This window comes from Caretta caretta, chromosome 9 (assembly GCF_965140235.1).
Source record: "Caretta caretta isolate rCarCar2 chromosome 9, rCarCar1.hap1, whole genome shotgun sequence".
Lineage (NCBI taxonomy): Eukaryota > Metazoa > Chordata > Testudines > Cheloniidae > Caretta > Caretta caretta.
Genome location: NC_134214.1, coordinates 88029889 through 88054065, shown reverse-complemented (window position 1 = coordinate 88054065; position 24177 = coordinate 88029889). Strand labels below are relative to the sequence as shown.

General features: G+C 41.7%; 1 protein-coding gene across 15 annotated transcripts in view; it reads right to left on the bottom strand.

The window, feature by feature from the left end:
- The window catches only part of TENM1 (teneurin transmembrane protein 1), a 1415133-nt gene that overhangs the window by 34919 nt on the left and 1356037 nt on the right, over positions 1-24177 (bottom strand). For all 15 annotated transcript variants that reach the window (XM_075132522.1, XM_075132521.1, XM_048862940.2 and 12 more), the window contains 3 exons: positions 11776-12142; positions 9296-9806; positions 961-1133 (listed from right to left, as the gene is read on the bottom strand). In XM_075132522.1, coding sequence (XP_074988623.1) covers positions 961-1133; positions 9296-9806; positions 11776-12142 — 1051 coding nt within the window. The remainder of the gene's footprint in view (positions 1-960; positions 1134-9295; positions 9807-11775; positions 12143-24177) is intronic.

Here is a 24177-nt window from a genome sequence, read left to right as displayed (position 1 = left end):
TCACTTTGGATGGGCTATTACCAGCAGGAGAGTGAGTTTGGGGGGGGAGGGGGCGGAGGGTGAGAAAACCTGGATTTGTGCTGGAAATGGCCCAACTTGATGATCACTTTAGATAAGCTATTACCAGCAGGACAGTGGGGCGGGAGGAGGTATTGTTTCATGGTCTCTGTGTGTGTATATAATGTCTTCTGCAGTTTCCACGGTATGCATCCGATGAAGTGAGCTGTAGCTCACGAAAGCTCATGCTCAAATAAATTGGTTAGTCTCTAAGGTGCCACAAGTACTCCTTTTCTTTTTGCGAATACAGACTAACACGGCTGTTACTCTGAAACCTGTCATTCAGCAAGAGAGTGACCCCTATCAGAAGGGATGATATCTCACTAGATTAGCGCTCCCAGGGAACTCCCATGGTAACTACAGGTTTCTACTCAGAATCTTGGTATTCATGACCGACCTTCATGCACTCAGCAGCTGATATGGGTCATGTTTTGTTGTTATTCCTATAAGAACTACTGCTAGAAGGTGGCATTGCCAGGGATGAATTCCCCATATCAGCCACTGATGGCATTTCCATATCACAGTGTCAATATGGCAAGTCAATCTTTTGCGTGGTATTCCTTAGAATGACAAAACTAACTGCATTAAAGACAATTCTTACCACTTTGATATTGAGATATTAAACGGTGTTACTCATAAAGTCTAGAGGTAGCAGAGGTTTAAAAGAACAGTGTTCCAACTGACCTCTGAATACACTCATAGTTGGAAGTGCACCCACCAATAGTCCATTTCTAGTAGTTACTTTGGTAGTATAATAAAACAGGAACTAGAAATTTGTGCTGAAGTTGGGAAGAAACAATCAGATAAAGTAAGGTGATTTTTTTGGCAAACTGATAAAAATGCAAACAGCTATAGTTTCAAATTTAATAATTATGGCAAAAGAAACAGAGGTGCTTTAATTACCTTGTTTTAAAGTGTATATAGTAGAGGTAGCTGAGAAGTTTGTAGCTGTGATAACATTTTCTCTGTTTGACGATTCAAGTTCTACTCTTGTTAGTTTTTCAACATCACTGTGGAAACTGCTGACCTCACCCGTTGGAAACGTTGCATTAGTCAGGTGGCCTTCAAGGTCATACCTCAGAAAACAGAAGATTCAAATGTTACAGAACTTTGTAGAGGGTCAATATACATTTGTATGTGCTCCTACGAGCAAATATGGTACAAGTTTAAATAATGCCAACACTGCACAATAAATAAAAAGGTAAATTGTTGACTTTAATTAATGTTAAATGTTGTGTTAATTCTTCTACTTTTGAATTCTTTATCTCTGATTTGAGGTATATTTTTTAGTACTGCTGGATAAAATAGGTAATAGGTCAGTGTAGTGTAAAACCACTGTCTGAATCACCTATATCATGTTAAGTTGCAATATGTACAATCCGTGGTGATTTAAACGTACTTTGATGTGATATAGGAAAGCTGCCACTAGAGGTCACTCTGCATTCAGATAACTAACAATGACATTTTCTAATATTTGAATCAAACTAAATCCTAGTTCTTAGATACTGCCAAATAGAAACATAATATTTTGTTGCTGAAGTTTAAATATTTAAAATGTATGATGAAAAATCCAATTTGTAATGGTTATATTGCCTGCTTGGTACTTACTTATATGAGTATTTCCCATGGAATTACTTGAGTAAGAACTGCTCAGCATGACACAGGGCAGCAGTAACTGGACCTAAACATTTTAGATAACCCATATTTCATCAGTGTTGAGTGAATTATTTTATTTCAGGGAACATTATGTATCAGCCCACATTATGAAAAAGTGAATAATACACAGACCTGGAACAACATCTCAAATGGATTTTCACTTCTACAAATATGTTTGTACTCTTTTAACTGAGGTGACCTTCTGAACAGTAGTAAAGTAGAATGAAAGCCTGGTCATAGACTGACCCAAAATCTCAGTCAAACTGGTCTCTTTCAAGGCTCTCATTTGATTTTGTGGTTTTATTAATATTGTTACTACTTAAGATAATTGTTTTAATTCTGAAAAAAAATCACATTTCATATCTCATCACTGCAAGTTGTTAACAAATATTTAAGCAGTACTATTTGGAATTTCAATGATATACAATAATATACTTTTGACTTATAGCCAGCTGCTTGATGAAGGTGATTGACTAACCTCTCTCTGAAAAAAATTATGCAGAACACCACTCTGTGCCTGGCATTGCTACATAATAAGGCCCCAGTCTTATAGCTCCCACTGATGTGAATACTTCTGACCCATCCAAGTGGACACATTGAAATTACAGGTCTACCTACTTGAGTTAGGACTAGTCATGTGAGTAAGGGCATATTTCTGAATAGTTAGATTATAATATTTAAAAGTCTTTCTCCCCATATCTACAAGACACTATGAGGCCAGATCTCTGATAGTGCATCAAGTGGTGTAGTTCCATTGACTTCAATGGAGCCATTCCATTTTACAGATGCGATCTGACCATGCTCTTTGCTTAATGTACTGGCAGCATTACTGTAGTACAAAAGACTAAATTAGCCAAACAATGTCCATGTGGCCTGAAAAGTATTTGTGCATAAAATGAGGGAAGAAGTTTGGATTCCCCATAAAAAGAAAGAAGAGAAAAATACAGCAGATGTTCTTTTCAGATGAAAACATGTTTCAGACATAACTGCTGAACAGTTTGTTTTTTTGCCAAATTAATTAATCAAATGCTAGAAATATTATAGTTCTCTCTCTCTTTTTCTACTACACTCATATATATTATGAACACTTGTATACTTTCCATCCCCCATATTGGTTGTATGGAAATCGACCAACTACACAGCTGCTGGTTAACCTGACTAATTCAAATCACTATTGTTCATCATTAGAAAACTCTCCATGAAAGTTGGTCAATCATATTTCATTTCCTGCCTGATTGAACCGATGTAAGAGGCTAGCTGGAACATTCAGATTGCCTATTTTTTATTGCCCCTTTACTGGAACTCATTTGAGAATAAAATGTAGGGTCTGATTCTGCCACCCTAATGATGGTATACATAACTCCCTACGCAGTTGTGCTGATGAAAATGGGACTACAGGAAAATATGCTACTCAGGGTCACTGTAGATGTAGATATGAATGATTATACATTTAACAATAAGGGCCAGATTGCAGAACCCTTGCACTGATGAACATGTATCCAAATGAGTAATCTCACTGAAATTAATGGAACTACTCACATAAGTGAGAGTTCACCAACCTGAGTATAGATTCCACAATCTGGCCATAAGATCTTTTTCAGTCCCCTCCAAAAAAAACTCCTGAAGACCAGTGTGACGTTGCACTCTATATGATTTTATGAAAATATGCTAATGAGTATAAATATAATGTAACTGGAATATGCTTCACGCAAAAGGTCTCTTGTAAGGTATCATTACAAAGCTTATAATCTACTAGTGTGGTCATCCTATTTGTATAAATGTATCACTCTTGTATCTGAAACTAGAAATATGAAATATAACTCTGCATAATTACAATATGCCCTGGGGCCATTAAGGGTGTTTGGAATCTTGATGGCTCCCATCAGCCAGGACAATTGACTGTGGATGGCTCTGTTTGCAGGCAGGCCTTTCTGGCTGGGAGGAATGAAGGAGGCTGGGAGGAATGAAGGCTTGGAGTCTCACAGGAAATGTGACCATGTCACCTGGTACTGAAATCCATCTTAAACCTGGCGCTTTTTCATTTAGACCCAGAGAGACAAAAGATTCCCGCCTTGTGCCAAAGCCATATAAGGGGGTGGAACAGAACAAAGGGGGACGGCCATGACAAGGTTCCTCCCCCACTCTGAACTCTAGGGTACAGATGTGGGGACCTGCATGAAAAACCTCCTAAGCTTATCTTTACCAGCTTAGGTCAAAACTTCCCCAAGGTACAAAATATTCCACCCTTTGTCCTTGGATTGGCCGCTACCACCACCAAACTAATACTGGTTACTGGGGAAGAGCTGTTTGGACGCGTCTTTCCCCCCAAAATACTTCCCAAAACCTTGCACCCCACTTCCTGGACAAGGTTTGGTAAAAAGCCTCACCAATTTGCCTAGGTGACTACAGACCCAGACCCTTGGATCTTAAGAACAATGAACAATCCTCCCAACACTTGCACCCCCCCTTTCCTGGGAAATGTTGGATAAAAAGCCTCACCAATTTGCATAGGTGACCACAGACCCAAACCCTTGGATCTGAGAACAATGAAAAAGCATTCAGTTTCTTACAAGAAGACTTTTAATAAAAATAGAAGTAAATAGAAATAAAGAAATCCCCCCCCTGTAAAATCAGGATGGTAGATATCTTACAGGGTAATTAGATTCAAAAACATAGAGAACCCCTCTAGGCAAAACCTTAAGTTACAAAAAAGATATACAGACAGAAATAGTTATTCTATTCAGCACAGTTCTTTTCTCAGCCATTTAAAGAAATCATAATCTAACACGTACCTGGCTAGATTACTTACTAAAAGTTCTAAGACTCCATTCCTGGTCTATCCCCGGCAAAGACAGAATATAGACAGACACACAGACCCTTTGTTTCTCTCCCTCCTCCCAGCTTTTGAAAGTATCTTGTCTCCTCATTGGTCATTTTGGTCAGGTGCCAGCGAGGTTACCTTTAGCTTCTTAACCCTTTACAGGTGAGAGGAGCTTTCCCCTGGCCAGGAGGGATTTCAAAGGGGTTTACCCTTCCCTTTATATTTATGACAGGCCATCATGAGAATTCCCCTAGCTGCCACCTGAGCTGGAACAAGGGCTGTATCAGGAGAAAGGACTGTGCCCAGACTAGGAAGGCATCAAGTCTGTGAAAGAAACTTATTGAAACATCTCTGAGGGTGAGATTTTATCTGTATTCAGTTTTATTACTGTACTAGACTTAGACTTGCATGTTTTATTTTATTTTGCTTGGTAATTCACTTTGTTCTGTCTGTTACTACTTGGAACCACTTAAATCCTACTTTCTGTATTTTAAAAAATCACTTTTTACTTATTCATTAGCCCAGAGTATTTATTAATACCTGAGGGGGAGGGCAAACAGCTGTGCATATCTCTCTCTCAGTGTTATAGAGGGCGAACAATTTATGAGTTTACCCTGTATAAGCTTTATTCAGGGTAAAACGGATTTATTTGGGGTTTGGACCCCATTGGGAATTGAGCATCTGAGTGTTAAAGACAGGAACACTTCTTAAACTGCTTTCAATTAAGTCTGCAGCTTTGGGGCACGTGGTTCAGACCCTGGGTCTGTGTTGGAGCAGACTGGTGTGTTTGGCTCAGCAAGACAGGTTGCTAGAGTCCCAAGTTGGCAGGGAAAGCAGGGGAAGAAGTAGTCTTGGCACATCAAGTGGCAGCCCCAAGGGAGTTTCGGTGATCCAACCTGTCACAACCAGATTCTGCCACCATTATTCATGATGAGTAGTAGTATGGTACCATGAGTACCATACTTGGGATCAATGGGAATCATTGCAGAGCAAGGTACTATTCACCACACGGTAAGAGTGTTAGAATCAGGACCTATTAACGTTAATTTAGGGCTCAGTTACACAACCCTCACTCAAGTCACTGACCATTTAATCCTGAAAGTAATCTCACTGATTTCAGTGGAACTACTCACATGAGGAAGTGCTCATCAATTAATTAGATGCACAATGGAGCATGTACATTCAAAGCTTATTTTCATTTCTATATACTGTATATAGTTAAGGATAAGAATGAAAAACATAAAAAAATAAAATGATTTAAAGGGAACCTTTTCTGATATGTGTTTTTTTTGTCGTAGTTTTTAACTGAGGCCCCTAACAAAAATATATCCCCTTTCATGGCTTTAATGATACAATATTAAAAAAAAGATGACTGAAAATTGTACATTAGCTGCAATTTTATGCAAGCATTCTTTCAGCACTTCCATTTGATCTGATAATAGTAGATGGGTGACAAGTGCTTTTGTAGGTGGTTTTCCTCCCTCTTCATAATTTCTCTCAGAGAGGGAAATTGACATACAGGTAGATGTTCTGAACTATTCATTATCTTTGCTCGTATTCCAATGTATGTATGATACATGTTGTTAAACAAACTCATCCCTATTTCAGCTTGACAGTGTCGTGGTTTGAACTTTTAGATTTGAATGCAAATCTGGTTTAAAGAGGAAACACGATTCCAAGCAATTTCATTTGAAAGTTGTTCATATATTAATTCTCCTGGCTCCAACCCTATCTTTATGCAGGATCCAGCAGCAATTCAGATGCATCTAACCCTTTCAAAACATCTCATTTTCAAAGTGAAAATCAAGGTGCTTGGAATGTGGAAAGTATCCTGACCTATCTGTAAAATACTGCCTGCGTAAACAATAAACAGGGACTATCTTATCTTGTAAACCCCTCAGAGAAGGAGGGCTCGATTCCATCCTGAAAACCTGTGCTATCAACCATAGTGCTAATTACCGTTGTCCCACTGATTGTAAATGTGTGTGTTATATTTCATCTGTCATGGGATTATTCACAGCAGTAGTAATTATGCTTGGAAGAAAAGCATTTGGGCCCTAATGTAAACACCACTGGAAGTTACAAGTAGTCACCAAAAAATCAATGGGCCTGTCTGGTATTTTTACTTTTACTCCTGGCCATAAGAATTTCCAGGGTAGGACCCTAATACTGTACCCCATTGGAAACAAATTATAAGTGGTCTAATGCTTCACCTGGAACATATATAATTATTACAGGTGAATTATGGATAGAAACATTCATCATACTTAGAAGGATAACTTAAAATATTTCACAAAAATATTTATGGCAGTATTGCATTTTTAATTTTTTATCTTCTTCTTATTATTTTGTAATGGGAATAAGTAAATTCTACTGAATGATTGTACAGAAAAAAAAATAGAGTGAGAGAATAACAAACAGATAGCCTCTCCATTCTTTCCCTTTCCACCACAGTGAAATCACATTCTAGCATGAGTGATGACAACAAATTACATCACCTGGAGTTGAAACAATGAAACTCTGAAGAAATGTTAAGTTTAGCAAAACTTCCTAATGCTAGTCATACATGTCATATTCATTTAGAATGTGCTTTTTTGAATTTCTTGTTGTCAGACAATGTTATACCCATTCAAGACACAGGTGTCTCCAAGTGACGAAGTCTGTCTTACATTCAACAGGAAGCACTTATCAGAAGACTGAGCTCTTCAAAAATAATGTTACCATAAAGCTTGAGTTATGCTTGAGCAAATGACTTGTCAGAGAGCAACAGACTCAAGCAATAATTCCATTAAAGTATTTTGAACCGAATGTCCTGTATACATTTCAGTGGGATGGAGTAAAAATAGCCAATGAAACCTGCCAAGAGAGACATACTTAAAAATAATCTGCTCTTGAAAGGTTATCCACTACTCAAATGAAAGACAAAGTGCTGCTAATTATTTTAAGAAGTAATAGACATGACCTGGATCTATTATGAAATCTTTTTGAAAAAGTGATTGACCAGTGGCTTAGATACTGATCTCATAGACCTAAATGTATTGAAATGGGACATGTCCATACTGTCGGAGTTGTGACAAAGAAGTTAAAAATGAAATATAATACACATTGTTGTAGATCACTGAATTCACTTATTCATGAAAATATATATATGCTAAATCTACATCTAAAGCTCTTAGAACAGGGGAAAACATTGTCACGTCACTGTCACAACAGCAGCAGGGACACAGTGAGTACTCTGGATTAATTTGGAGAGCATTATTTTGGTCCATTATAGTTGAAATTTCTATCAGTAAAATTCCTGAGATCAAAAGTTCAACTAGGAAGAACATATATGGTATTTTTTTCCAGCACATCATAAAAAATGTACACGTCTCCATTTTAGTGGTCTTATGCCAACCCTTTTAATCTGTCTATGACAGAATTATAGAGGTCAGGATGAGAAAAGATCTTAGATATCCAATCCTAGTCTATGCAATGAGCAGCAGTTTTTCTCTACATCAATCCCTTTATATAACATATTTCTGGAGCCCTCTAATGATCGTGACTCAGCTATCTTGCTAGGCAGTTTTGGTTATTACCTAATTCTCACTGTATTTTCTGCTCATATCTAACCTGATTATTTCCATTTTTAGTCTTGGACCATAATTCATTCTTTTCACACTGTCCAATAAAGAAAACATTCCTTAACCTTCCTTGCTATTAGCACCTCTGAAATATTAGTGTTAACTTGCATAAGTTAATCAATCACTCTTCGTATCCTTAACCAGCAACGCTAAAATAAATTGGTAAAAATAAGGAATCCTGAAGTGACACACATCTCTTGAAGCAAACATGAACCTTTTCTTAGGTGCAACCTCCCTCTGGGATGCCATCCAGTTAGTCTGAATGTTCCATAGCTCCTGTATCCCCACTGCTTGACTGACACCTTTAACCATCCTTTCTTGCTCTTTGGAAGTCCTTTCAAGTTTATATTTAGCGTCCATCACTCCTCCGGCCTTTCTCCTGGACTCGCTTGCTAGTTATTATATATCCTCTTTTTTTACTGTTGGAAACTTTTCCATTTTTCTCTATCTCTGTACTTTCATTCGTTAAGATTCCCAACTTAATTTCCTCTTGCAGCACTCTCCCCAAGTTTAAGTCAAGTGTTCTGCTAATACTATTTCTCCCTTCTTACCTTCCTCCCCAAGGTAAATTCCCTGCTCCATTTCCTCACTTGCATCTACACCTGCTCAACCACCTTCTGCTAACTTCCTGAGTAACAAAGATACTGCCACAGCCTCTATTCTCATTTGTAGTCTCAACCACACTAATCAACTAAGTTAAATGCAATCCAAGATGCAAAAAGGTCCCCCTCCAAACAAAGTTTTTTATGGACCCTCCTCATTCCCTCAGTTGTTTCTAGACTTGAGCTCTCTCTCTCTGCTCCTGCAGCTGCTGTCTAACCAAAGTCACAAACATACACAACAGATAGCAGGGGTTTTAAGTAACAAAGGTCAAATGAAGTATAATTTCAAGTACTTTTTGTAACACTTAATACGTACTAAGTAAAGTGCTTTCACATACAGCAGGCTTTGACACTTAAGAATTAATACTGCTGTGTATTGCATAAGCTTATGCAACAGATCTACTTTCTTGTATTGTGTCCAGTTGTTAGAACTGTTATTAATAGAACTGGCTTGAAAAAATACAATTTTCATTCCAAATAGCATGCTTTATGAGACTTCAGAGTAAAGAAAAAGATGTTTTAAGTTAGGAACTTACTCATAAACTGTTGTCCATCCATTCTCATTGCTTTTGGTTGCTAGAAGACCTGTGTTGCCAGGATATGTCATCAGGGCTAAGTTGTAGCCTTGAGCATATACTCTTTTCAGAACACCATTGCTGCTTATTGTTAGCCAATACACCTGGCCTCCAGGCACCACTAGCCACAGAGGCAACCCACTAGCATCCCTGCGAATATGAACTGAATTCCCATTGCTGTTAGTGATTGTGGCAATGTCTCCTTCTCCATTGTATGTGAAATTGTAAATATAGTCCCTTGTTATCAGATTAAGTGTGTGAAGATGGGTCCCATTGGTGGTAAACTGATACAGTTCCTGGTCTGCTGGGGATGCAATCTCATAAATATTCATGTCACTGAGATGAGCCTTGTTTCGACTGACTGCACGGATGCGAATATTGCCAAGATCTGCTATGTACAGTGTATCATCAGGAGAGACTGCTAGAGAAGAAGGTGCTTTCAGCTTTGCATCTTTGGCATATCCACCATCACCTGGAAAAGAAATATAATTACTGTAGTAATCTGTAATCTCTGTGTTTACCCTTTCACAGTGTGAGGCACCACACTCTGCCTCCAGAATCTTTGATAAGAGTTAGTGAACCAATTTTTTTTTTTAAAACCCATTATCTAAAATGGTGTAATTCTGAATCAGCATCACTGAAGATTAACAATAAAATGCAATTATCTCAGTTACACCAATTTTACTAAATCCAAAAGCCTGTTGCTGGGAAAACTATTGCATTGTTAAGATGCGAAAGCACAAAATAATGACAACTGAAGATTCTCTCCTCGCTTCTTTCCCACTGTCATATAGTCAAAGTACAATAATTCCATAAATAAATTATCCACTCATAAAATAAATAGCAGTAATTTGGATACAATTACAAGTGGAGATTAGTTTATATTAAAACAAAAAAACCCGACCCACCAACCAGCATGTAATAAACTGTAGTACAGAACAAACGAGAAATATCAACAAAAAACTCATGATAATTTATGTGGCCCTGATAAATTGAAATGATCAAAGGGGGGTTTTGGGTGATCCTGGGCTCCCTTTACCTCCACTAGTGCAATCAGACCTCCTTGCATGAGCAGGAGCTTCACCTGCCAGGGAAGGGGAGACAGTGTTTGCAGTATGGCGCTCTCTTGAGGTTGCCCGTGGGGAGGAGAGTTTTAAGTTGCACTTGTTGCTTCACAAAAACCTCACTGTCCTGGAAATCATTGAACTGGCACATCTTTTGGCCATGTTCCCTTCCCAGCCAGCACTGGCAACTATCAGGACTGGACGGACTCTACTGCACATCTCTTCCTCCAGACTTTTCAGCCTGGGGGTCACTGCACCCTAAGGAGCGCTGGCAGAATCTCCATTGTTGTCCTTTACTAGTTGAATAAGGTTACACTGAGTGGAAACTTTAGAGGTCAATCTCACCTATGTTTGAACCTGATGTCACTTAGAGGTGTACTTGGTGCTTTCATTACTACTGCAGTGTGACATGTCAGTGAACCAAACCCTTCGGACCACAGTTTGATTTTTTCCTCTCTTCATATCAGATGCAAACAACGCTTTTTGGTCATTAATGATCCTCTGGCACCAAGGAGGGGTGTTAATTCCAGTGTCCTGGCCAAATTCCCATCTGTGTAATTACAGCCAGCCTATCGACAATTCCCCCCTGTAGTATTGTAATTAGATATGGTAACTCCGCTTTCTTATCTAAGATGTTGTGCTGTGTTGCTGTTCCTGTTAAACTGCTACCACATTTCCTGCCAGAGATGACTGCACTGGAGTGGTGGACGAAGACTGTGAAATAAAATTATTGCATTCTCCTCTCCCAGAGCATTTATGAAGGAGGTAGTCATAATTTGGCTTCCAGTATTCTGGTGTGTGAAGGAGGGAGCAGCTTGTGTTGCCAGAAGTGTTGACTGGCACACACAGTGTGTGTTGTGCCAGAGGGGTGCTGGCTACACCACTTAAAATGTGCAGCAAGAGGCAACTTTTGAACATCCTCTGTGGTTCAGGTTTAGAGGAGGCACAAAATAGGGTTTTACATTCTATGTGAAGCACTCTGGGACACTCGATAAAAAGGGCTTTGTGGAATCCAAGCAATTGGCACTGAAAGGTAAATTCCAAGCTCTGACGGAGGACGGTGATATCTGAAAATGGGTAGGCAAAACTGACGTAGGCTCAGAGACAATTTAGATTTGTGCGTAATGATCTGCTTCAAAATAGGGTAGACGAAGCCCACCCAGAGGCTCCTTCAGTGCCTACTGTGGAAAGATACACATTTCTTTTCTGCTTAATTAAATGAATTCAAAAAGATTTGCCAAATTGTTACAGAATTTTTCAGCTTCTCAAGGAAAAAGAACCATTTTATAGTTTTTTTTTCTTGCAGATACTGTAACCCAAACCAAGACTATGGGCTCTTAACAAAACAGGGAAGGGAAATGATTAGCCTCTGCTCACCTGAGAAACAGTCACAATTTGGGTCAATCTTGCAGTCACAATCTGTCGGGGCTCCAGCAATTATGGAGATCTCACCATTGGTTGTAACCTGCTGTATGCGGTTTATCTTTCTTTCATCTGTCTCAGCAATGTACAGTGTCCCACCGTGAGATACGCTGATTGCTCGAGCTGATTCCAGGGTTGAATGGGTTGCCACCTTGCTGACCAAGAAATGATCCATGCCTGGTACCTGGCAGTGAATAGGGCGACCCGCAATAATTCGCACACGCTTAGTCTCAGAAATCTGTAGCACAATGTTATTGTCCAGTACATACAATGAGTTGTCTATAGGGTTGACTGCGAGGTCTGTTGGCCACTCTAACCGCACCTGCAAAAAGAAGACTAGATTTGATTAAGTGGCTTTTTTCTCCTCCCAATATAATTTTCCATAGAACTCTTATGATGGATGAAGGAAAAAAAAAAGAAAGAAAACGAATTGGCAATGTTTTCTGCATTATGATGAGTGGCTGATCTTTATCCATTTTTATTATAACGTTCATTGTGATTAACTCGTGTGGTATTTAACACCCACAAAACTTGTAATTACTGCTTTTAAAAAAGAGAAACAAGTGACGGGTACAACCTCAAAATAGTATTAGGGAATATATGCTATTTAAATAACTTTAGGGGACCCATTTATACACACACTTTTAAACTGTGCTCATCACCATGGTATCTGGGCATCCAGTGGTCTTTGGATGTCATTGGTGTGCCATTATATTACAACTTCAAGCATGTTTGTCTGGCTGTTGAAAAAGTTTCTGCAAAGCATTTTCAAATGGTTGGATCATTTCTAGTATTAATGTGAAAGAAATTCTTATTTCTATTCTAATTTAGCATCATCTGAAGTTTAAATGTACTACTTGCACAAGCCCATTTAGGCAGGAACATAATAATACATATGCATTCATGCAAATAAAAACACACACAATTCATGCAACATCAGCCAGAAAATTTTCCAAGTTTGAATGTTATTGTTTCAAGGTTGCAGCGAGCTTTGGCAGAGTGAAAAACTAGCAAGGGACTGTCAGTGTTATAACACTAACTGACTGCTAGTCCAAGAGGAAAACCTACAGAGCAGAGGAATAGGATACTTTTTCAATGCTTACTCACTAAGAGAGGAATGTTAATAAGCCTTATCTACTATCCCAAGTATTAGCTAGTTAATTCTTCATAACACAATACAGTTTCTAATTAATAATAAGTACTGGTAATGATTGTATTTGTTTTATGAATACCATATTTCAGTGGTGGATTAAGTAATTCCTATATGTTTATGGTTAGATTTTGCCCTGTACTATGTGGGAGGGAGTGGTAAGGATCAATGGGAATGTCTTACTTCAGTGCAGCAGCAAAAGCAAGATTTCCAACATAGTGCTCAAAATAGTGCTAGAGGCATGACCCCAGTGCCATTGTTTCTGATGCATCATGACCCCTGGGAACATTGCCTGCCAGCCAGGTGGTATGGCCAGTACCTTTCCCATTCATTTAGCTCACATGCTGCTGTCTGCTGCATGTTAGCCGGGGGTGCAGTCTGCTGTTTCAAAAGAACACAGCAACATGCCCCCTACTGGGGTTCTTCCTAAGAATCTTGGCCTGGTCAGCAGGCTTTTAGAAGACCCATGCCTCCTCCCAGTGCTGGCCAGGGGCGCATTTGAACCATAGTTTTGCTACTGAAGGGTCAAATAACAATAAAGCCATGAAGGTTACATGATAGCCTGTTTTTGACTGTTGGTGTTTCTCAGAAAAGAAGTGATTTCATCTGAACGGGACTTTTGAGGCTAAATATTTAATACATAATAAGTAAATAAATCAATAAAATGTAACATATTCCATGCAGAAGATTTTGTGGCAACTATTACTTTGTTCTTGTTACTGAATCATAGAATCATAGAATATCAGGGTTGGAAGGGACTTCAGGAGGTCATCTAGTCCAACCCCCTGCTCAAAAGCAGGACCCATTCCCAATTAAATCATCCCAGCCAGGGCTTTGTCAAGCCTGACCTTAAAAACTTCTAAGGAAGGAGATTCCACCACCTCCCTAGGCAACGCATTCCAGTGTTTCACCACCCTCCTAGTGAAAAAGTTTTTCCTAATATCCAACCTAAACCTCCTCCACTGCAACTTGAGACCATTACTCCTTGTCCTGTCCTCTTCCATCACTGAGAATAGTCTAGAACCATCCTCTCTGGAACTACCTCTCAGGTAGTTGAAAGCAGCTATCAAATCCCCCCTCATTCTTCTCTTCTGCAGACTGAACAATCCCAGTTCCCTCAGCCTCTCCTCATAAGTCATGTGTTCCAGACCCCTAATCATTTTTGTTGCCCTTCGCTGGACTCTCTCCAATTTATCCACATCCTTCTTGTAGTGTGGGGCCCAAAACTGGACACAGTACTCCAGATGAGGCCTCACCAATGTCGAATAGAGGGGGACGATCACGTCCCTCGATCTGCTCGCTATGCCCCTACTTATACATCCCAAAATGCCATTGGCCTTCTTGGCAACAAGGGCACACTGCTGGCTCATATCCAGCTTCTCGTCCACTGTCACCCCTAGGTCCTTTTCCGCAGAACTGCTGCCTAGCCATTCGGTCCCTACTCTGTAGCTGTGCATTGGGTTCTTCCGTCCTAAGTGCAGGACCCTGCACTTATCCTTATTGAACCTCATCAGATTTCTTTTGGCCCAATCCTCCAATTTGTCTAGGTCCCTCTGTATCCTATCCCTGCCCTCCAGCATATCTACCACTCCTCCCAGTTTGGTATCATCCGCAAATTTGCTGAGAGTGCAATCCACACCATCCTCCAGATCATTTATGAAGATATTGAACAAAACCGGCCCCAGGACCGACCCGTGGGGCACTCCACTTGACACCGGCTGCCAACTAGACATGGAGCCATTGATCACTACCCGTTGAGCCCGACAATCTAGCCAACTTTCTACCCACCTTATAGTGCATTCTTCCAGCCCATACTTCCTTAACTTGCTGACAAGAATACTGTGGGAGACCGTGTCAAAAGCTTTGCTAAAGTCAAGATACAATACATCCACTGCTTTCCCTTCATCCACAGAACCAGTAATCTCATCATAGAAGGCGATTAGATTAGTCAGGCATGACCTTCCCTTGGTGAATCCATGCTGACTGTTCCTGATCACTTTCCTCTCATGTAAGTGCTTCAGGATTGATTCTTTGAGGACCTGCTCCATGATTTTTCCGGGCTGAAGTGAGGCTTACTGCTGCTGCTGTTCATTTTTTCACTATGCTAATTCAAACCTCCATGAATTCAGAGACTGCAGATGCTAACGTAAGAATCAGCACGAAGGGATGACATATGGTGAAGAATATGGGTATCCCGGGATACCTGCCTGTCTGAGATCTCCTGAGGTACCAGGCTGAAGGAAAAGTCTGGTCAGTTACTCAAGCTTCAATAGTTCTGAATAAGCTCATTCCAAGAAGTATGTTGCTGGTTTGATAATTGATGTTTTAATAAAGTGAGGGCAATGTGACTAATATGTCTCGCCCTGGGTGGTTGCACTGGCTACATCACAGAATTAGGGAAGCTCACTGAATGATCAGATTCCTTCTTTTACTCCATTTTGCTAGATAGCATAATAACTGGCATTAAGACTGACATTGCTGGGTTCAAGATTTCTACTGCAGCAGGAGGCTGAGTCATTCCAAATGACGATAGATGGGGGTGAAACAGTTGGAAACAGATTCCAGTTGTAGAGGTGCTGATTTCGTTTTCTTTATGACTTTCTGCTTTCTACAGCAGGAGCTAGGGTTGGATTTATATATGGCTTCAGCCTTCATTCTGGTTTGCTCTTTTCAAGTGAGGGATCACCGTGAAATTGAACAAAACTATGTAGGAACAGAAAATAATGCCTAAAAATAGACTTAGAGGGCCCAATAAAATATTCCTTCAATGTACTCATATTGCAGAGATGTTGGACAATTAAAAAAGCAAAGAACACATTAAAGGTAGCAGGAAAGAAACACCTACTTCCCTGCTTCTTCCTCATAGGTCACTTTGGTGTAGAGCAAAAAGAAAAGGAGTACTTGTGGCACCTTAGAGACTAACCAATTTATTTGAGCATGAGCTTTCGTGAGCTACAGCTCACTTCATCAGATGCATACCGTGGAAACTGCAGCAGACTTTATATACACACAGAGAATATGAAACAATACCTCCTCCGACCCCACTGTCCTGCTGGTAATAGCTTATCTAAAGTGATCATCAGGTGGGCCATTTCCAGCACAAATCCAGGTTTTCTCACCCTCCACCCCCCCACACAAATTCACTCTCCTGCTGGTGCTAGCCCATCCAAAGTGACAACTCTTTACATAATCAAGTCGGGCTATTTCCTGCATAAATCCAGGTTTTCTCACATCCCCCCCACCCCCATACACACACAAACTCACTCTCCTGCTGGTAATAGCTCATCTAAACCGACCACTCTCCAAGTTTAAATCCAAGTTAAACCAGAACATCTGGGGGGGGGGTAGGAAAAAACAAGAGGAAACAGGCTACCTTGCATAATGACTTAGCCATTCCCAGTCTCTATTTAAGCCTAAATTAATAGTATCCAATTTGCAAATGAATTCCAATTCAGCAGTTTCTCGCTGGAGTCTGGATTTGAAGTTTTTTTGTTTTAAGATAGCGACCTTCATGTCTGTGATTGCGTGACCAGAGAGATTGAAGTGTTCTCCGACTGGTTTATGAATGTTATAATTCTTGACATCTGATTTGTGTCCATTTATTCTTTTACGTAGAGACTGTCCAGTTTGACCAATGTACATGGCAGAGGGGCATTGCTGGCACATGATGGCATATATCACATTGGTGGATGTGCAGGTGAACGAGCCTCTGATAGTGTGGCTGATGTTATTAGGCCCTGTGATGGTGTCCCCTGAATAGATATGTGGGCACAATTGGCAACGGGCTTTGTTGCAAGGATAAGTTCCTGGGTTAGTGGTTCTGTTGTGTGGTATGTGGTTGTTGGTGAGTATTTGCTTCAGGTTGCGGGGCTGTCTGTAGGCAAGGACTGGCCTGTCTCCCAAGACTTGTGAGAGTGTTGGGTCATCCTTTAGGATAGGTTGTAGATCCTTAATAATGCGTTGGAGGGGTTTTAGTTGGGGGCTGAAGGTGACGGCTAGTGGCGTTCTGTTATTTTCTTTGTTAGGCCTGTCCTGTAGTAGGTAACTTCTGGGAACTCTTCTGGCTCTATCAATCTGTTTCTTTACTTCTGCAGGTGGGTATTGTAGTTGTAAGAAAGCTTGACAGAGATCTTGTAGGTGTTTGTCTCTGTCTGAGGGGTTGGAGCAAATGCGGTTGTATCGCAGAGCTTGGCTGTAGACGATGGATCGTGTGGTGTGGTCAGGGTGAAAGCTGGAGGCATGCAGGTAGGAATAGCGGTCAGTAGGTTTCCGGTATAGGGTGGTGTTTATGATCTGTGATAAACCATGGCTGTGCTGGTTGTGGAAATCTCAAGCTGAAACAACTATTTCCACCATAATTATAGTTGTTTGTGTGATACAAAGGAGACACTCCACCATAACATCTGCAAAGTCTTGAAGCTGGTTTTATTTTGCGAGTGGACACCTTGGGTGAATCACATTGCCTTTGCTCATTGGCTAATCTGAGTTCCTCCTACTGTGAGAAAGTATCTGTGACTTTGCAGACATAATTTAGTAAATTCAGGCCAAGCTATCAGCTTCTCTGATTTTAGGCTAATAATAGGTTTTTATGTGACTGTATTTTTAATTTAAGTCAAAGGCACCAAAAATCTAGGGAGCCAGATCTTCAATTGAAGTAAACAGTATAGCTGCATTGACTTCAACAGAGGTTTGTTGATTTAGATCAGTTGAGGATTTGTCATATGTTGATGGATGCTTTTTTGTGTACATCAAAATAAACAGATGAAATATTAGTTGGGGAGACCTGTACAGTTATGGTTACAAAGGGTCAATGTCTGTTCTCTGTTACCTTAGTGTAAATCTGAAATATCTACTGAAGCTAATGGAGTTACTGTACAATCACACTGGTGTATCACAGCAGAATTTGGCCTAATAAGCTAATAAGATCTTCATTTTTCCTCACATGATCAGGGGAATTCAGATACATCTGAGCAAATACTGCACCATGTTTGTTAGATTCAATACCACCTTGAAAATGCACTGGTTATTCTACTTCTTTGTATTCTTTTCCATGAAATCAAATTACCCTCTGGCAGTTCTCTCTGACTAAACAGTCAGTTGGTGCTTCATCCAAGTCTAATACACAAATTACAGAAGACCACTCCAATTCTCATTTGATTGGACTGTGCCTCGTGGCTATTAAAAATCTGTTCATATAAAAGCCCTTCAGTTAGAGATAGAGGTTTAGGCATGATATTATGCTCTTTAATAGGAAGCGGTACTTCAAAACCCCGTATAAATAGTCTTTCCCCCTTTTATATTTATTTTTCTTACTCCTTAAAATTAAGACAACTGTAAATGGTATTTTTATTATTTGAAGTGCTGTTGCCTTTCAAACAATGTAACTGAATGAATGTGGCACTGCGGATTATCCTGAAGTAAATTCAGGCTGTTGAGGCAACAGTTAAGGTCCAATCCTGCATTCCTCACATACCCAAATTGTTGGGCGACAGTCTAGTTTTAGTTCACGGGGGACTAACGACCTTGTGCGATGGAAATGGATGCAAGGTGAAATGATAGCTCCGACAGTCATGCTTTTTGCATATTTATTTTAACATGCAGGGTTCGTGGGATTCTGCATTTAGATGTCGACTTCTCGTGTTGCCTCTACTGTTGCTGAGAGTTAGAGTCAGTGCCTTGTTGGTGAAGTGCAAAATTAACTTCTACTTGCCTGGCTTTCTAAACATTTTTAACTCAAATGTTTTAGAAAGGCGAGATGAACTTAAATCACAGATATGAACCCTGCACCCTTCATTTTGGCTTCATCACATTTTTGGGTTTGGCACAGCGACCTTCGATAGGGTAGATAACTCCCACGGAACTCAGTGGTAAGGTTTTGGGCGTCAGGCATCTCTTTCATGCTAACTTTTGGGTGTTTGCTTCTGAACCCTCACAGTGTTTTTTCCTTCAAATAAGTTGGCTTCTTCAAAAAGACAAGCATTACAACTAAATAAAGAGCTGAAGTTGGTTACTAAATATTGCTAACGTCAGTACTGTGTATGTGTTTAGCAAGCCACTTGTGCTCTTTATTTAGTTTTATTAGAAGAAAAAAACAACCCTAACGGGAGTTATCACAGGACACCAAAGGTTTAAGTCAGGGGTGGGCAAACTTTTTGGCCCAAGGGCCACATCAGGGTTGCGAAACGGTATGGAGGGCCAGGTAGGGAAGGCTGTGACTCCCCAAACAGCCTGGCCCCTGCCCCCTATCCTCCTCCTCCCACATCCCGCCCCCTGACTGCCCCCCCTCAGAACCCCCGACCCATCCAACCTCCCCCCGCTCCTTGTCCCCCGACTGCCCCCTCCCGGGACCCCCAGCCACTAATGGCCCCCCCGGGACCCCACACCCTATCCAAACCCCCTGCTCCCTATCCCCTGACTGCCCCAATCCTTATCCACACCCCTGGCCCCTGACAGGCCCCCTGGGACCCTGACCCATCCATCTCTCCCCCACTCCTTGTCCCCTCACTGCCCCCTCTCAGGACCCTCCACCCCTAACCACCCCCCCAGGATCCCACACCCTACCCAACCCCCCCTGCTTCCTGTCTCCTGACTGCCCCCCTCAACCTCCACCCCATCCAACTGCCCCCGTCCCCTGACTGCTCCCCAGGACCGCCACCCACCCCTTACCGTTTTGCTCAGAGCGGCAGGACAGGCTTATTTGAAAGCCTGGGAGGTGGGTGGCCGCCAGCTGCGCTGTCCACGCGGCGGCATAACTACAGAAGAGGGGGCACAGCAGGGCAGGGGCTGGGGGCTCGCCTCCCCGGCCAGGAGCTCAGGGGCCGGGCTGGATGTGGCCCGCAGGCTGTAGTTTGCCCACCCCTGGTTTAAGTGTTAGGGCACAGGATTTTTTAGCACTTGGATACATTTCATTCATCAGTGACTAAGGCAGGCCACATCAAATCCACAGCATAGGACACACTGTTTCTTTGTTTTCTAGCTATGCCTGGTTGGTATATTTTAAGTCAATTTCATGTAGCAGCATGACATTCCTGCCAAAAGATGTTTTTCTTATGGCACAGCATGATGGATTACTTCATATCTATACAGCTCACCCCTGAGCGCTTCCATTTATGCTAAATCAGTTTCTTATTCCGTTTTGGATAGGCATCTTCAAACTTGATCACAAACTCCTCCATTTTACTTTTGCCACTAATCTAGTTTTTTATCTCCTCCTATTCAAAGAGACCTACAGCTACTCTTTCAACAGGGGAAAGAGGCCAAACTATTTTCACTCAACAGACTGTCCTTTAATATAGTCTGCTCTTCTCTTCTTGTGTTCAGAACCTTTGCCCATTAAAACCATTTGTTTGATTTCTTTCATGTAAGATCAGATTTTTATGAAGTTCATTATTGGTCAATTGCTGGAGGCAGGACAGCCCTGCTTCCCTAAACTTTCTGCTGGATGCCTTGCTACATTTCCTTCCATTTTCTCAGCGTTGACATCTGCAGATATTTTTCATCATTTTCTGACAGTTTGCTCTCTCTTCCAGGACCTTTCATTTGTTGACATTGACATTGCCAGTTTCTCTAAGAAGCCTAGATTTTTTAAAAATGATATCTGGAGACAGAATTTAGCTCACTGCAGTCAGACACTTGGAGGACTCTTTCTTATGGTACGACTACATCCCTTTACTTGTTTAATAAGAAGTCTTTGCTTTTGGTGCCCTTGCTATTGCAGGATTATACAACTCAATTATAGCAGTTATTGCATTTAAAACGTATACATTCATCACTCTCCTGCATAAAGCCCAAGTAAATGGGCTTTGTGTGGAAAATTAGGTGGGGAATGCAGAATGAAACCTACCTTTGTAATTAGGAAAGTAGCCTGGCAGCCTCTAGGCAGCTGCTATTCCAGTCTCTTAGCTGGAATAGCTGCTGGGGCACCTTCACATCCCTTGGTCAGAGGTTTGTGCCTACTAAACATAGATCTAATAGTCTCCTGGCCTGCCCACCCACGTTCCATGCTGACTTATTCAGAGTTGAGAAGGAAGCCACCATTCTAGCATACAGGGGTGCAAAGGACCTGCACAGCCATGCAGCCTACACAACCCCTACACCCAGGTATTATTGGAGTTTTAAGGCAGAGGAGGACTTGTGAGTGCCCTCTTCAAGGGAATACATTTCATTATATATGAACTGTCCATCAAGGGAAAAAGTAAAAAGCCTTTTTTCCCTGTTAGGAAGCAGACCCATAAAACATGCTTTGCTATTGGATGAATTTAGTTCCCTAAATTCCAGACTGATATATGAGGCAATTAGAGAGAAGAGATAACACAAATCAATTGCAGTTTTTATGTTTATTGCAAAGCAATCACCATTTTTATTTTTATATTCATGGAACAAAAACCTTTTAGAGAGAAGGCCATTCCCTATGACATGAACTCTAAATGGCTCAGTTAAATGTCTTAGCATGCCCCCTTATTCTAAACTAATTGAACACATTTACAACCTATGCCTTGAGTTCCTCCTCTCTAACTCCATCCTCCAATTTGGTTTCTGCTCCTTTCACTCCATTAAACTGCTCTCACCAACATTTCTAGTGACCCCTTCTTAGGGAAATCTCAGGGCCTATATTCCATCTTCATTTTCCTTCACTCCTCTGCTGCCTTTGACACTGTCAGCCATTCTCTCCTTCTCAATATCTTAACCTCTTTGGACCTTCACAATACTGCCTTCCCCCGCAAGTCCTCCTCCTGCTTTGGCCATGGCTATGTCTCATCTCTCCACTTTCCATGGGCCTCACTGGGCTCTGTCTCTGTCCTGCTCCTCATCTTGCTTTACACCCTTTCTTCTGATGATCGCTCCTGCTCACACAGTTTTCACGACCACAGGTGAAATCCTGGCCCCGTTGAAATCAACAGCAAAATTCCCATTGACTTTAGCGGAGCCCGGATTTCACTCTATCTTTATTTAGTAATATAGCGTAAAATTTTCAAAAGCACCCAAGTTTCACTGACTTTAAAAAAATCAATGAAACTTAGACTCTTAAGTCATGTAGGTGCTTTTCTGGACTCATACTTTTGTAGTTTGTGATAAATAACTATTTGTCAAATAACCATCAGTAACTTTCAAGGTCATGCTGTCAGCTAACTTTCATTATCTAGGGATGTGTGTACAGGTGCTCAAATCTCTTAGAGGGGCCATAGTATCTCTCCTCTCTGCCCTTTTAATTGTGGGGTGAGGAAAGATGGGGTATGCCACAACACCTCAACTGGTGTTTCTTGACTTTAGCAAAGCTTTTGACACGGTCTCCCACAGTATTCTTGTCAGCAAGTTAAGGAAGTATGGGCTGGATGAATGCACTACAAGGTGGGTAGAAAGCTGGCTAGATTGTCGGGCTCAACGGGTAGTTATCAATGGCTCCATGTCTAGTTGGCAGCCGGTATCAAGTGGAGTGCCCCAAGGGTCGGTCCTGGGGCCGGTTTTGTTCAATATCTTCATAAATGATCTGGAGGATGGTGTGGATTGCACTCTCAGCAAATTTGCGGATGATACTAAACTGGGAAGAGTGGTAGATACGCTGGAGGGGAGGGATAGGATACAGAAGGACCTAGACAAATTGGAGGATTGGGCCAAAAGAAATCTGATGAGGTTCAATAAGGATAAGTGCAGGGTCCTGCACTTAGGACGGAAGAACCCAATGCACAGCTACAGACTAGGGACCGAATGGCTAGGCAGCAGTTCTGCGGAAAAGGACCTAGGGGTGACAGTGGACGAGAAGCTGGATATGAGTCAGCAGTGTGCCCTTGTTGCCAAGAAGGCCAATGGCATTTTGGGATGTATAAGTAGGGGCATAGCGAGCAGATCGAGGGACGTGATCGTTCCCCTCTATTCGACATTGGTGAGGCCTCATCTGGAGTACTGTGTCCAGTTTTGGGCCCCACACTTCAAGAAGGATGTGGATAAATTGGAGAGAGTCCAGCGAAGGGCAACAAAAATGATTAGGGGTCTGGAACACATGAGTTATGAGGAGAGGCTGAGGGAGCTGGGATTGTTTAGCCTGCAGAAGAGAAGAATGAGGGGGGATTTGATAGCTGCTTTCAACTACCTGAAAGGGGGTTCCAAAGAGGATGGCTCTAGACTGTTCTCAATGGTATCAGATGACAGAGCGAGGAGTAATGGTCTCAAGCTGCAGTGGGGGAGGTTTAGATTGGATATTAGGAAAAACTTTTTCACTAAGAGGGTGGTGAAACACTGGAATGCGTTACCTAGGGAGGTGGTAGAATCTCCTTCCTTAGAGGTTTTTAAGGTCAGGCTTGACAAAGCCCTGGCTGGGATGATTTAACTGGGAATTGGTCCTGCTTCGAGCAGGGGGTTGGACTAGATGACCTTCTGGGGTCCCTTCCAACCCTTATATTCTATGATTCTATGGTTCCGTAACAGCCTCATTGATTGACAGAGCCACCCTAGTGAGTTCTGTCGAAGCCAAAATATCCACCAGGTTGTGGGATTTCTCATGGACCTCCTGGATATCCAGGACCATGACTACCCTTTCTAACATACCCTGGTGAGTTCTATAATGATTTGGTGGCCAAGAATTGCTCACTGCCTCTACCTCAGCTGGTGATGAGGAAGAGGAAACACGCAGATGTTGAAACAGGGTATGCTCTATCTCCTCTGCTGGAGGAACCACTGGAGTGGCTTCCACTGATTCGGTACCAGTCCTGGTCCTGACAACAGGAAGATGTTGTCTCCAGTGCTGATGCCCTCGACATGTATCCCAGGAAAGAGACTGAGGTGGATGACCTGGCAGCTGGACCCCAGCTCTCAACGTGTGTCTGATGAAAGAAACTGAGGGGATGACCTGGCAGCTGGAACCCAGGGGGACCAGAAAGTCCACTGACATGTTCCTGGGACCCATCCCTGACCAGGCCATTGCCCCTTGTCTGATGGTCATTGCTGAGGTTGCTGTGGGAACCATGGGACATATGTCTGTGACATAGGATGCCTCTCCTTTCTAGCTTGGGATTCATAGGACCCAACCTCCGAATCTGAAGACGACGAAGAACCTGAGTCTTCCAGTAACGGGGGAACAGAACAAGTCAGTACTGAAGAGAGACAGCCAGAAACCAGAGATGGTACCAGAGAAATCATAGTGGACTTCTCCCTCGGTACCATCTTCCGAGGTAAGTAAAGTGTAGGTGGCATTGGCCTCACATGCTTCAGAG